This window comes from Eptesicus fuscus, chromosome 4, assembly GCF_027574615.1.
Source record: "Eptesicus fuscus isolate TK198812 chromosome 4, DD_ASM_mEF_20220401, whole genome shotgun sequence".
NCBI classification, from domain to species: domain Eukaryota; kingdom Metazoa; phylum Chordata; class Mammalia; order Chiroptera; family Vespertilionidae; genus Eptesicus; species Eptesicus fuscus.
The window spans coordinates 84037305-84052096 of NC_072476.1; the positions used below are offsets into that span (position 1 = coordinate 84037305).

Consider the following 14792-nt stretch of genomic DNA (forward strand, 5'->3'; position numbering starts at 1 on the left):
CCAACTTTACACTCCCTTTATTTAGGATTCCCACTATTCCGGCTCACCGGGTATCTGCAGAAACACTGGGTCCACATGCGGCCGACATGATCAGAGACAATTCACCCCCTCCCTGCGCTGCTTCCTGCAGGCCCAAGGGAACATGATAGTCTTTGTCTCACAACAAAAACTCTGTACATGCAAATAAAAACAAAATAAAATAAAAACAAAACAAAAAACAATTAATGACTATCTACAAGGCTAGCTCTTTGTAGAGGCTGGAGGTTCTGGAGACTGAAGAAATTCGTACGGGTCATGGGTCACCTCTGGCTGCTCACCGACACTGAGGCGAGAAGGGCTTCCTGCAAGCATGGGAGAGACAAGACATTTCAGTAGATCTGTATGGTCCAGGCTCAAATCTCGTTGTCTGCTGTTAGCAAAGCACAGAGGAATGGCTCCTGGAGTGCAGGCCACCCCCTCATCCTGCCCAGGGTACCACCCCCATCACTCCTGGGGAGGAGGCAGAGAGGCACTTGTCACAGACATGGCTGTAAACACCCTGAAGCTAGAGGCTGGCCCTGACTTCTGCAAGAACAAAGGCTCCTAGGCCAGAAGTCCCTCAGACAAACCCTAGGCCTGTCCCCCTACCCCCTGGCAGGCTCCAGTGTCACCTTAGGAGTCCACCAAGATGATGGAGTCCTCAGATCTGGAGCCAACCTAGGGCTCTACCTGGAACCTACTTCATGGGCCGTTTCTTACAAGGTTAATGGGACCAGAAATACCTTATTTGGACAGTTTTTGCCGAAACTCTGAAACTGATTATTTCCCCCCACCAATTATTCTCAGAAAGAATAATTCAATATTCCTATCTGGGAACTAAACTAGTAGCACAGACATTCAAGGAGCCACGAGGCAAATATTTGGTTCCCCTCCTGGCAGGGCTATGATACTCATTAAATACAGGAGCCCTGCCCTGACCAGTGCCTCAATGGTTAGAGCGTCGGCCCACCCACCAAAGGTTTGGGGTTTGATTCCCAGTCAAGGGCACATACCTGGGTTGCAGGTTCTATCCCTAGCCAATCAATGTGTCTCTCTCACATCAACTTATCTCTTCTCTCCCCCACCCCCCATCTCTCTAAAAATCAATGGAAAAATAGCCTTGGGTGAGAATTAACAACAACAAATAACAAAAAAACACGGGAATTCCCCCCCACCCCCCGCCCGGCCAAGGAAGGTCCTGTGCTCTCCCCAAATAAGGAACCTGGAGGAATAAACTTGTCAACACACTGTTTTAAGACTAAACATGGGAACAACAGAAAGAGACAAACACTCCAATGTCTAAATCTGCATGGCTGCAGGGTCTGCAGCCTCGGCCTCCTTCTGCCCCTGACCCAGGGCCTCAGTATGCGGCCACCTACGACTCCTCCTGACACATGGACTGCCAGTATCTTATGGCCAAGGCCACAAATTCCTAACACGAACTGAATTCCACTCAAACACTTCACCTCATTGCCCACATGACCAGGGAGGCCCACTCTCCAAGCTCCAGGGAGCTGGAGTCCCGTGAGCCTGGACTCACTGCCCACACAAGCTGCCACCTCCTAGGATCGCTAGCCTTTCCTGACAGTCACCAGCACTCCTGCTCTCTCCCCAGACTGATGGAAGATCTGGGGCAGAGGTCAGGCCAGGGGCTGCCTACCCAGGTGGTGCTGATCCCTGTCGGAGGTGTTAGACAGGGAGCTGAGGTTGGACGACGGCCGGGAGCCCCCACGCTCTGCTTGCGCCTCATGCAGATCCTGTAGGAGCTTTGTCGTCTCGTCCAAGTTCAGATGGCTGTCATCATGGTCCAGCTCCTTCTTCACTTTCCCTGTGCAAACACAGGTGACAAGACATCGACCCAGGTCCACCTATCAAGCACTGAGTGCTGGCGCTTCTGGTCTGCAACTGCAGTCTCCGACTTGTCACCTGTACACTCAGGACAATGACCCCTCATAAGTGAAGCCAGATGAGCACAGGCAAGCGTTGGAGGACAGGGAGATACAGTTGGAGCAAATGGAAGGGGTGGAGAATGACGGGAGGGGCAATGTGCCTCACAAGAAACCAGGCGCCACGCCAGAGGCCTTATGGACAGAGTTCTTGCATTCCTGTCACAAACAGCTAGAAGACAGGATGATGTGTGGGACAGAGGCCTGCAGAGACCAGGACTGGGCACAGGCTACAGCCAGGGAAGTGACCTGGGCCAGGCGGTCCGTAAGCTAACAGCTGGAGAAGACAGGCTGCCTGGAACTCAAAAGTCTTGGGTAAGCACTGCTCTGCACCCCGCCAGGGAGTTCAACAGCTCACACATGTGTGTGACTATCTGTGTCCCAAGCATGTGGAAGGATGCAGCCTATGGGTGGGACCACATTCACCCTACACTGAGGCTCTGTGCCCACCCTAAGAATTCCTCAAAGCAAAACCCAGATAGAGTCCGATAGCTCCAAGTTTCCCAACAGACTGTTAGAGCAAGGCCCACCACAGTTTAAAGGTATGTGACCAATAAACCACCGGGCAGGTAACAAAGCAAGAAAACATGGCCCGACCAGAGAGAAACATTGTGAAGAGATGCAGAAATGAGCATACAGGGTGTTAAAATGACAACTGGGTACACACTCCATGTGTTAAAGGCAGAGAAACCAGGACCATGGGGTGAGAAAGGGACGACAACACTGAAAAGCAGGATGGAGCTTGCTGGGAAGGGAAACCCCAGGAAGGACAACACCGCAGAAGGGATGACCAGTGCCCTTGAGGATGCAGCACGGGACAGCCCAAAACATAGACTCAACAACAAATGGGAATCAGAGTATAGCTAAACTTCCCATATTTGATAAAACCTCTAAACCTTCAGGATCAAGCAGCTGAACATAAGCCAGGAAGAATAAACCTAAAGAAAAACAACACATATTATGACCAAACTGCTGACAACCAGAAATGAGGAGGAAATCTTCTGATGCAGCCAGAGGAAAAAAGGATGGCTGGTGTAGGAAAGCGCTGTTACAGCAGCTCTTGACTGCTACCTTGCTGAGTAAGGCTTTCAGGAGGGCTCCCGCCACCCAATGACAGGAAGGGCTCCCTGAGTCTAAGCCTTTGCGCAAAGGCGTGCTTGATGCTGAACACCTGCTTTCCTTTTGGGAGCCAGGAATTTGGGGCTGTGCCACGCACAGGTGCTGTGCTGTCGCAATCACGGTTGGGGGTTGGGTAAATCCCATAATACACATGGGGATGGGGCTCTGGAAGCTGTGCCTGGTCTCCAGATGCACCCCTTCTTCCTTTGGGGAGTCTGGTCGGTGTCCTCTTGCTATAATAAACCACAACTGTGAGGACAACTATATACTAAGTCCTAGGGAATCACCAAACCTGGGGGTAGTCTTGGGGACCCCCAAATATTGGGAAAATGAAGGAAAAAAAAAAAGCAAGATGGCAGGCATGAATCCAATCATACTGACAATTGCTTTAAACACAAATGGTGTAAATACACTCCAACCAAGAAGCAGAGACTGTCAGAATGGATGACAAAGCAAGACTTGACTTTACGCTCTTAAAAAGGTTTGATGAAACCCACTTTCAACATAAGGTACTACAGACACTGGGCTGGGTCACTCTGTGGGGGACTATTCTGTGGGCTTCAGAACGTTTAGCAGCATCTCTAGCCTTTACAGATGATGCCAGAAGCACCACACCCCAATTGTGACAAGCGAAGATGTCTCTAGATGTTGCCACATGTCCCTGGGGGCGAGTTGCTCTCAGGTGAAAACATAGGTGTGTCCAAAGTAAGAGAGAAGAAGATGTATCACGAATACCACTAGTCAACAGGGAGCTGGGATGGCAGAGTAGATTTCAAAAGATTGGATGTTATATGAGATACAGAGGGCATCTCACAGGGGGCGGGGGGGGGGGGGGGGGGAAGAGAAGGGATGGGGGACTTGGGGTCAGCAGTCCACAAGGAAACATCCTGGTAGGCACACAAGCACACTAATGCTAACAGCAGGTGCCTGCACCAACAGAATGAAGGACCCAGCGATCAGAAGACAGAGCCTGAAGTCAGGAAGGAGATCCAGGCGCACCCCATCTGGAGCCACCTGAAGGTGGTCCTGAGGACAGCGGGGCACTCACCTATGCCCACCTCACCAGGTTATGCCACCCTCCCGGGAGCAAGCACAGGCAGCATTATACCAGCCCTGTGTCCCCCGGGACTGCCCCCCCCCCCAGGCTACTAGTAAGTGGAAATGCAGTACTAGGGGCCACTTCCTTTCAGCTGAGCCTGATGATCCGACTGCAGTGTTACAAGGGAGGCATGTGCCCAGCAAAACTTACCCAGAGAGCTGAGCATGGAGATGTCCAAAGAGACGTCAGAATATGACTTCATTGACATGAAATCCAGCACAGAGCCACCATCTCCTAGGGAATCCCCAGTCTGCAGACACAGAAAACAAAGGAAAGATGCTATTAAGTGGGCAGTGAACATCCACTGGCAGGACAGGCCTGCTCTGTCATGCCCAGTCTCAAGGAGTGTCCAGCCCACGCCACAGTCCAGGGACCACGGAGTATGAGCTCATAAGTGAGCCACTACCTAGACCAACAATTCTAGACTGACACACAAAGGCTGCTGGCTCTCGGGGGACGACAGGTGCTGAGAGAACATGGAAGAAACTCTGTATCAGGCCAGTAGGTACACAGCACCTGAAAAGTCCACAACTGTCTTTCAGGGACTTCACTTAACAAGTAATGTAGCAGATTCCAGAACGTTCTCTTTCCTTCGCCTGGTGAGCTCCCGGGATCACAGACTGCAGCCCGCCCCCACCCCCCATCCCAACTCTCCTGGCCCTCCTGGGGCACAACTTATCTCTGGAAGTCTTCTGCTGTGTCAATTCCCCACTCTCTACACTGTTATAGAAATGGCCAGCCCCTCAGAAATACTCTAGCCCCTCACACACACATTTTCTTCCGTGCAATTCTCTCAGACTATTAGAATTTTAGGATTAACATATAGCATATTTTAATATTTGAAGAGTCATCTCTAGTATTTTAAGGCCCTCAAAATTCTCCCAAATCACACACTCTTACACGGGTGCTGAATTCTAAGTCACTACTAGATAATTTAGTGTCAAATGACAGTACCCTCCCAACTGACAGTCTAGAGTGACAATTTCCTCACCAAATAGTTAAGAAACAAAAGTTCCACATGACAGATGTTGAGTCTGTGGGCCTGGCTTGTGCGGATGCCTTTTATGCTTCCCCCACTGACCCATAGCACTCTCCCAGGACTCAGGACCTCCGCCAGCATGAACAGTAGGGGGAGGTGTCCACCTCCACCCAGTGGCTCACAGTGACTGGAAGAAGCGAGGCTCCTGGTCCCGAGCAAGGGGGCACCAGGCCTACGACCCCCACGCCTGTGGGGCTGCCTTGGCCTCGATGTGAAACCCTCTGCCTATGGGGGCCCTGGCAGCAAGGCAGGAGCATGTGCCAGGCTCCCAGCTCAAGGCAGCTTGCTGTACATCCCAGGTTTTTAAGGATGAGTGTGGGGATTGCACTCTACCCCATGGGGTATCTGCAAAACTGGACAGAGACCCTGAGCAGAACCCTGACTGCCTTATGTACCCAGCCACATTGGGCAGCACACCCTCCAGGGAGATCCCATGTCACCGTCTCTGATCTGTCACTCAACAAGCCCCACCTGCCAGGTACCCAATCCTTCTGTCCTAGGCAAGCCCTCTAACCACCAAGCCCAGGTAACAACTGTGGCCCAGGCCCCAACGCCCTGCTCAGTGTCCTGGCTTGTCCGCTCCAACATGTGCTCCAAGTCATTCCCAAGAAATAGGAAAGGGGAGGGGGGAGGGATCACAACGAACAGTTTCCTCCAACAGAGACCATCTACAGTAGGCACTGGTGAGGTCCTGATGACCTAGACCTGCCAAGCTGCTCTCACAAGTGTGCAGTGCACATGCACCCAGCTTATGGCACACACCTTCCAGGACTGGAAGAACCCACTGCAGAGACAGTGCTTGCTACAGACCCTCCCTGCCTGGCACCTGTGAAATCCTGAGTCTGGATTTGGAGGAATGTACTGTGGCTTTATATCCCTCACCCCAAGCCATTAAAAATCAGGGGGTGGAAAGAGACTACCACTTAATCTTACTCATCAGAAACTTAATCAGTTTCTAAATAAGACAATACATAAAGCTCTTCTCAACCATCCCAGTTCAAAGGCAGAGCACAACTGCCCTCCTAGAACCCTTTTTACTTACATGTCCATGGAACTCACCTTTACTTCATCTGATGGCTTCATCGCGACATTTCTCCTCTGCAAAGCAAAACAGGCAGGAAATTAGTTTTTCCAAACAATTTTATATAGGTAACTAGAGGCCTGGTGCACGAAATTCGTGCACGCGGGGGTGGGGGGGGTGTGGTGTCCCTCAGCCCAGTCTGCATCCACTCCAATCTGGGACATCCCTCTCACAATCCAGGACTGCTGACTCCCAACTGCACGCCTGCCTGCCTTCCTGACTGCCCATAACTGCTTCTGCCTGCCAGCCTGATCACCCCCTAACCACTCCCCTGCCAGTCTGATTGCCCCCTAACTGCCCGCCCCTGCAGGCCTGGTTACCCCTAACTGCCCTCCCCTGTAGGCCTGGTCACTCCTAACTGACCTCCCCTGCAGGCCTGGTCCTCCCCAACTGCCCTTCCCTGCAGGCCCGGTTGCCCCCAACTTCCCTCCTCTGCCGGCCTGGTCACCCCTAACTGCCCTCCCTTGCAGGCTTGATCGCCCCAACTGCCCTCCCTTGCAAGCCTGGTCCCTCCCAATTGCCATCCCCTGCTGGCCATCTTGTGGCGGCCACCTTGTGTCCACATGGGGGCAGCCATCTTTGACTGGGGGCAGCCATCTTGTGTGGAGTGATGATCAATTTGCAAATTACTCTTTTATTAGATAGGATACTCTTGGGCTGTGTTCATTATGTTCCGACTATTTTGTGAATCTGAGCTGGGCCTGGATGCTTCTGTACAGTTGGAAGTGTGAGACAGCTAACTCACCATGGAGGGCCCCAGTCATGCAGCACCAGCCGATTCCCGGTGTGTGTGTGTGTGTGTGTGTGCGTGTGTGTGTGTGCGCGCGTGCACGCGCTGAGTGCCCATGAGAGCCCAGGGGCAAGACAGATGAAGGGGTGAGAGGACACCCAACCTTGTTTCTGCAGCTTTGCATGGCATAAAATAAAATAAAAAAGTCAGATGTCATACCCTGGGTCTCCAGGGTAGCTCAGGAAAATACCAGGCCTAGTGATTTAACCTGGAAGAGCTGCACAAGACCAGCTGGAATTCTGACAGAGACAGGGTGCCTGATGGTGCCACTGCCCTCGGATGGGCAGAGCTATGGGGCCATGCACCCCTCTCCTCAGCCTGTATGGTACATGGAAGAGGGCTTATGCTTGACTACTACGTGTGACTACAGTCTGAATGCAGCACTGAGCCACCGTTCTATAATCTGGCAGGAGCATTACCGTAAAAATACCCTAGTCCTGCATATATACCTAAAAAATAGCCATTCAGTTTGTACATGTTTGTATCTGGGACCTCTTGTTCAAAATACTGTTTCTGAGATTCATTTATGTTATGATTTTCATAAACTTCTAAGCAGAAAAATAAGTATCAAAAAGGTCAGGTCACTCAGAAGTAACAACTCTGCCAAAATGAACATAAACATTCTTTAAAGGAAGAAAATAAAATCCAGACCAGCCTTGTCCAACAGAATCATAATGTAAGAACTTCGACGGATGACCTAAAAACAGCATTCTTCCCTGAGAATGCAGTTGTTTGGATGGGCCTTTCTACAGGAGTGGCACCACAGCACAGCCCACCTGCCTCAGCTGGAAGAGCATCCGGGAGTGGTCTCCGCCTGTGATCTGGTCCAGAAGGTCGTCCACCATTCTCTTGCTGTAGCTCCCAGCATCCTTCACAAACTCCTGCAGGCTGGAAAGGGACAGGAGAGAACAGGTTGACACAAACGCTACGTGCTCTCATCTTCCAGACTCTGCCGCCACCAATGCCAGCAGTCCTGTGCAGAAGCCTGTGACATCAGTACATCTCAGCCGCTTCTCCATGAGAGGGTCTTCCTGAGAGCTGCGAACTTCCCAGAGGTGGTAGATATGGGAAATGGAGCAACAAACTGCATCAGATCCTCAAAGTGGTCCATGACCCAAAAAAGTTAGAAATATCTCAATATTTTAAAAGCAAGGTGAAGAACAGTGTGTATATATACACACGATGACGTTCGCTAACTTTGTAAAAGCACGTTCGTACCTATTTGTTTTGGGTTTTAAAATACAAGTAGATTGAGGAGATGCACAGTGTAAATAGCTCTTACTGAAGAAGGGAGGGAGCAGTTGTGGGAGCCAGGCTCCCCAAAGACACCTTTTAGTTTCACTTTGATTTTTGGGCTATGTGAATGCTTTAAAAACTAAATAAAACTACCAACAAATGTAAAAGGAAGCAGCAAACGGAAAACCTATGGTCCTAGCATCAAAGCCAGGCAAATGCTCAAAAGGACTGCCAAGACTTCAAAGGCCTCCAGAGAGCCAGGAGGGCTGCTGGACAGAAGCGGCACCACCAGTCTCTACCAGGAGAAACATTTGATGAGAAACCACCACACTGACAGCTGAGAAGGGGACAGGGACTGGCCAGAACACTCACAGCAGGTCTGAAAGTGCCTCAGAACAAAGTGACTGGGGAAGGTGGTGTGGGGCGTCTAGTAGGAAGAGGCCCTGGTACCAAGGCCAGGCCCTGTGCCTGCCTTCGAGTGGTGTCCATGTGCTGACTTTCACTGTACAGCAGACAGAATCTGTATGCATTTCAGGAACGCACTTGGGGAAAGCAAGCATGGCCCAGCTACACGGTACTACCTGAAAAAAAACTGACTGGTGCCCCTGAAGAGCTGTGAGCTGCTGCCAGGTTAAGCAGGAGTGAAGAGAGGGTCACCAACTTAGGATACCACTCTCTCCTATAAGAAATTTCCTCCTCATTTTTCTCACAAAAATATGGGCTAGTATTCATTTACTGCATGAGGGGCTGACTTTATTATTCATATATTCTGTTCCTTTATAAAATAAAACAAAGATATAGTATGAAAAGACCCAATTTCTTAGAGGCTATAGTAAAACTAAGTTACTTTTTCCATAGAAAATTACTAAAATTCTACAAGAGTGACCAACTTCTATTTTTCCACAGAAAACAAAAAATACACACTAAAAACAGTCCTACAGAAACAGAGTACTACACCTATAATGTTAATATTGCATCTTAGTCTCTGTTAGGGGCTGGAACCGAGTCCCCAAAATTCACAGGTTGAAGCCCTAACCCCCTGCACCTCAGAATGACTGCTTTTGGAGATAGGGCCTTTAAAAAGGTGATTAAGTTAAAATTAAGTCCTCAGGGTGTCCCCTAACTCTGTATGATTGGTGTCATTATAGGAAAAGGAGATCCAGACACAGACACACACAGAGCGACGCGACAACACAGAGGCCCCAGAAGAAAGCGGTTCTGCTGACACCCGCAGCTCAGACTTGCGCCAGCGGGACTAGGAGACAATGTATGTCAGTTGTTCACTGCCCTGTCTGTGGGGCTTATTATGCAGCCATCAAGAACCACATCTCAATACAATTGTGAAACAAACTCCTACTAAACATACACAGGTGGTTACACATACACACACAAATGCTTTTTTGAACTACAGCCTGGATCACCACCTTCTTAAAATTGTGACCGAGTTACCCTAATTTCATGACCAGCCTATAGCAGACCCCAACAGTTTACTGAAAAGAACTTGGAAATTTCTGCTATTTGAACCTGCTACCAGTGGCTGTCTCCCCCATCTGCCTACAGATGGGCTCTGAACTGCTCAGTAGGAAAATAGCTCCTATCACGGAGCAAGCAAGAAGCCCGCCCGTGTCTCTGTGCACGGCTTACCTCAGCGCACACTGCACACCCGTCTCATCTCCATAGGCAGAATACAGAAGCTCCATTTCGTCTGATTTCAAGTCTCCAAATACAGAATTATTATGCATTGAAAGTGCAGTACTGGCACTTGAGAGAAATGTGACTAAGAGTGAAATAAAAAGGGAAAGCATAAGAAACAGCAGATTTACATCAAATTACATCTGGCACAAGATGCATTCCAGCTTTCTCGTGTTGCTCACTTGCATAATGCATCCCCCTGCAGCACCCTTTCTCCTCTATGAAATTCTTGCTGAACTAATGAGTACAGCTGAGCTATTGGAAGCTTTGGGGGCATAACTAGCAGAAACACTTCATCACCCTCTTTTTACCTCCATGGCAAATGGCTGCAGTGTTTGTAAGGGAGTGAGGTTGACAAGTAGAAGGGCTTCCTGGTGCCGGCTCACAGACATCACTGTGACCTGGGCCGACAGAGGCCGGCTAGTGCTGAGGAAATGTAAAGGCTGAGTTTGGCTCAGTGGATAGAGCATCAGCCCGAGGACTGAAGGGTCCCACATTCAATTCCGGTCAAAGACAAGTGCCTCGTTTGCAGGAAGCCCCAGTTGGGGCGTATGAGGGAGGAAACCAATTGATGTCTCTCTCACATCAATGTTTCTCTCTGTGTCTCTCCCGCTCCCTTCCACTCTAAAAATCAATGGAAAAAATATCCTCAGGTGAGGATTAACAAAATAAGAAGGGGGGGTGGGCAGGAATCAGAGGGTCGCTGCCCTGAAGGAGGTGAGCTGGGACCTCTGCATGAATGATGTCAGGAGCCAGGAAGGCTGTGTCCTGGGCACAGAAGGGTGTGAAGCAGCAGCCTGGGCCTCTCCCCAATAGTAGCACACCAGTATGACAATCAAATGTCCCCTGGGAACAAAACAGCTACACATACTAACAGACACTCCAAAACAAACCAGAAAGCCAACCACAAATACAAATGCAGCCAACGCACCCAAACCCTCCCTCATTCTATCTGGAGACAGTCACACACAGATCTCTCTGGGCTGCAGGCAGCATCACCACCCCTCCAAGCGGATGGAATGGATAGTCTGTTGGGGGAAATTAAATTTCCACCACAGTTCACCAGCACCTGGCCCCAAGAGTACCCGCTATCACGGCAACAGCTCATCTGGAGAATTCCACGAAGTGCGGGGCTGAGACCCAGCCATCAGTCAAGAACCGACGGCAAAGGAGGAACTTGCCCAATGTCATTTTTATTCCCATCACTTCAAATGGTCTTTATTACTGGTTTCAAAATCAGAATCGGGATACAGTTCTAAAGACAGGTAAGTGAGGAAGATCCCTTGCAGTGACGCTCTCACCCGTGCGCCTCCCCACACTCACCTTTGCTCCTTCTCTCATCTTTGAAGCCCAGAGTGGTGAAGCTGAAGCCGGGGAGCAGCTTGCTGGAGAGGGAGCTCAGGTCCACCGGGTGGGTCTCCTCCTCTGCAAGAAGACCAGACAGAGCTGTGAGCCGGCGGTTCGGAGCCCCTGCCCACACAGCACCTCCCGCACTCTCTCCAGCTCACAGTTGGTATGTGTGGGAGAGAGTGCCTGGGGCCTCTCCATAAAGACCATCTAATATCAGATTTACAAACGCCAACTACCATTCTCAAACCTTAACTGCACTCCAATTTCACGTTATGATTACCCCGAAGTCAACATAATGAAAACCTTCAGCTCGCAGACCATGATACCAGCAACATAACATTTTCAAACTGAACACTCAGCACCTCTGAGAAATGCTGTATGTGTCCTAATAGCAACAGTGAGTCCCCACCTTCGTACACCCTCCAACTGCACATTCCTACGCTGAAGTTGTCATTCACCCTCTATTCATGTGACCTGCACAGGGTTCTGCAAATCCCCAATCAGAACTTACACCTCGTGTTCTCTTTCTAAGTTAACTGCTAATCAACTCATCTATTCTCTTAGGAAGAACAGTATGACTCATTCTGGCTAAAGAGCAAAGAAACTGATCAGAGCTTATACTCGGTGCAAGAGCAAAAGTATTTCATTTTCTAGGTGTGTGTGCATGTGTGCGAATTCAATTCAAGTGAGTTTTGCTTTTCTTCAAAGGACAAGCCTTTGAAATATTTTTCAAGCAGATGGAAAAGTATAAAAATACTTTTTCAAGACTACAAAAATGATCATACAGGTAGGATGGAGCCAACATTTATGCCTCCTTCCAGATCGTCCTTGATATAATCATCAACCGGGGTTTTTCTTCTAAAACTTGTGTTTGAGCTGATAGTTACCTCTTTCAAGCCTGAGAATGGGGTAGAGTTGGGCTCTGGTCTCTGACAAAGGAGGTCTCAGTGTACTTGTGAGGTGAATCCCTCACGTATGATACTACCAGGAAGCCCAGCCCCAAGTCCGCTGCTCTGCGGGAGCACAATCCGTCCTGCTGGCTGTCCTAGTGTCGCTCGGTCAGAAAAGTCTGGCCAACACCTCCACCCCCACTGCGACCACCCTCAGTCCATTTACCATCCAGGTGTTGTTGTGAGGGGGGTGTGCAGGCACAGGGAACCGAAAGGACTTCTCATCTATACTTTACCACCGGTGTCACACACTCCAGGGAAAGGAGACATCACAAACAGGTTGAAAGGTTTTAAAATCACTGAATAGGAATAGAGGTTAGAATAGCATGAAGGCTCTATAAAGGCTCTAAGAAGAAAACAGCTCTGAGAGGACCACCCACCGTCGGCATCTGGCTCAGCCGTGTTGACCACGCTGTAGAGCAGGTTCCCATCTCCGCTCTTCTTCAGGTAGCCCATCTGTAAGGAAGCAGGCCTGAGTACACACTCCCCCAGAAGTGACAGCCCTGAGCTTCTACAGTTGGGGTTTCTACAGAAGCTCCAACAAAATAAAGGCCTAGGGGCATGGCCTAGCTTGGACAACCCTGAAAGGCCATAATGGTCACTTGTTTCTCCATGAACAAAGAGCAGAGGCCCCTCTCATATCCTTCCCTGGATTTTAAGACCCACTTGCAAATAAAGTGCACACGAATGCAATGAAAGAACTTAGAAAAGCTCCTTATGACACCTTCTAAAAAGGAGCTTTTGAAACAGAAAACTTTACCTAGTTACAACCTTTTACAATAGGTCAGAAGCCTCAACGAAACAATCAGAACAAGACACTGGTCAACAAATGTCATGTTATCAACGAATAGCCTAGAGGCTCCATCTCTAAAGCACATGGGAGCTATTTCCATTTAAAAACCAACCACCAAATAAGACCAACTCCTCCTCTGCATGCCACGAGGAGAATAAGGAAGAGAAGGCACCTGTGTGTCGTGTGTGTGGGGAAGAGGTAGAGAAGGGTGCCCACTTGTCCAGGTGCTGGAGCCCAAATTCAGGGACTGAATGTCTGAATGGGAGCAGCAAGGCATGAAGGGGAAACAGGGTTCAAGCAGGGTGAGTAGGACATAAGGGATGGGAAATTGGTTACTCTTGGTCAAATAAGTGTATTAAGGATAACACAAGTCAGGTTTCTCACTGTGAATTACAAAACCAATAAAGCAGGCCCGGTTATACTGGATGGCATTCGAGGTTCAGTATAAAAACATGGGTTTTGGTGAATATAAACAGACATTGGTCTAGGTTCCTTCTAAATGCTGTATGTAATGGCCTAGGTCTGGGTTTCTGAACACTGTTCTCCACTAAGGAACTAGGGATCCTTTGGGAAACGGCCAATTCCACAGCTCAAATGCAACAGGGGTGCAGACCACCAACAGAACAACAGCATAAACCACACAGGGAACCTCAAATTTTCTAGCAGGCATGTTAAAAATAAGTAAAGAGCCCAGCTGGTGTGGCTCAGTGGCTGAGCGTCAACCTATGAATCAGGTAGTCAATTCCAGGTCTGGGCACATGCCTGGGTTGTGAGCTAAATCCCCAGTTTGATTGCTTGCTATGATATGCGCTGACCACCAGGGGGCGGTGCGGAACGAAGGAAGGCAGCCGCTAGGGACCCTACCTGTGCACGAATTTCGTGCACTGGGCCTCTAGTAGAATTTATATAATCCAATGTATCCAAAAAGTTATTTCAAAATTCTTTACAATCTGCATTTCACAGACTTATGAAAAAAAATGTGAAATAGTTCAGACAACATGTTGAAATAAGATCTTGAGTATATCAGGTCAAGTAAAATATATTAGAATTTCACCTGTGTCCTTGTTAACACAACTACTAGGAAGTTTAAATTCTGCATATGTGACTTGCACAATTTCTACTGAACATGTTGGCCTAGAATGTCTTCTTGTGTCAGAGAGGAGATGGTCACAGAATGGTGCAACCTCCTCCTGAGGACCAGTAGCCCCTGGAGAGTCTTCCACCAGGCACACTGGGTCAGACCATGAGTGACTGCAGGGGCACAAAGACATGAGCACACTGGGTCAGACCATGAGTGACTGCAGGGGCACAAAGACTTGAGTACACAGGGTCAGACCCATGAGTGACTACAGGGGCACACAAAGACGTGAGTACACAGGGTCAGACCCATGAGTGACTGCAGGGGCACACAAAGACATGAGTACACAGGGTCAGACCCATGAGTGACTACAGGGGCACACAAAGACGTGAGTACACAGGGTCAGACCCATGAGTGACTAAAGGGGCACACAAAGACGTGAGTACACAGGAAAAAGAACTAACCTGCAGCGGAGAAGCTGGCAGGCTCAGCCGTGGTGTGATGGAGGGTAACATACGCCTGACCCAGGCATCTGTCCCTGGAGGATCCCTTTAGCCTCCATGAGATGGGGCCAGTGGCTACAATGGCCAGTGAGGACAAG

The 14792-nt window shown here is 49.4% G+C and overlaps 1 protein-coding gene across 4 annotated transcripts in view; it reads right to left on the reverse strand.

The window, feature by feature from the left end:
* The window catches only part of BRD9 (bromodomain containing 9), a 24615-nt gene continuing 9823 nt past the window's right edge, over positions 1–14792 (reverse strand). For 3 of the 4 annotated variants that reach the window (XM_028139474.2, XM_008161823.3, XM_028139472.2), the window contains exons 9-16: positions 12701–12776; positions 11344–11445; positions 9973–10105; positions 7869–7980; positions 6281–6319; positions 4333–4432; positions 1679–1846; positions 1–341 (exon numbers count right to left, since the gene is read on the reverse strand). In XM_028139474.2, coding sequence (XP_027995275.1) covers positions 241–341; positions 1679–1846; positions 4333–4432; positions 6281–6319; positions 7869–7980; positions 9973–10105; positions 11344–11445; positions 12701–12776 — 831 coding nt within the window. In that variant the 3' untranslated portion in view covers positions 1–240. The remainder of the gene's footprint in view (positions 342–1678; positions 1847–4332; positions 4433–6280; positions 6320–7868; positions 7981–9972; positions 10106–11343; positions 11446–12700; positions 12777–14792) is intronic. The other variant, XM_054715241.1, reaches the window with a different exon arrangement.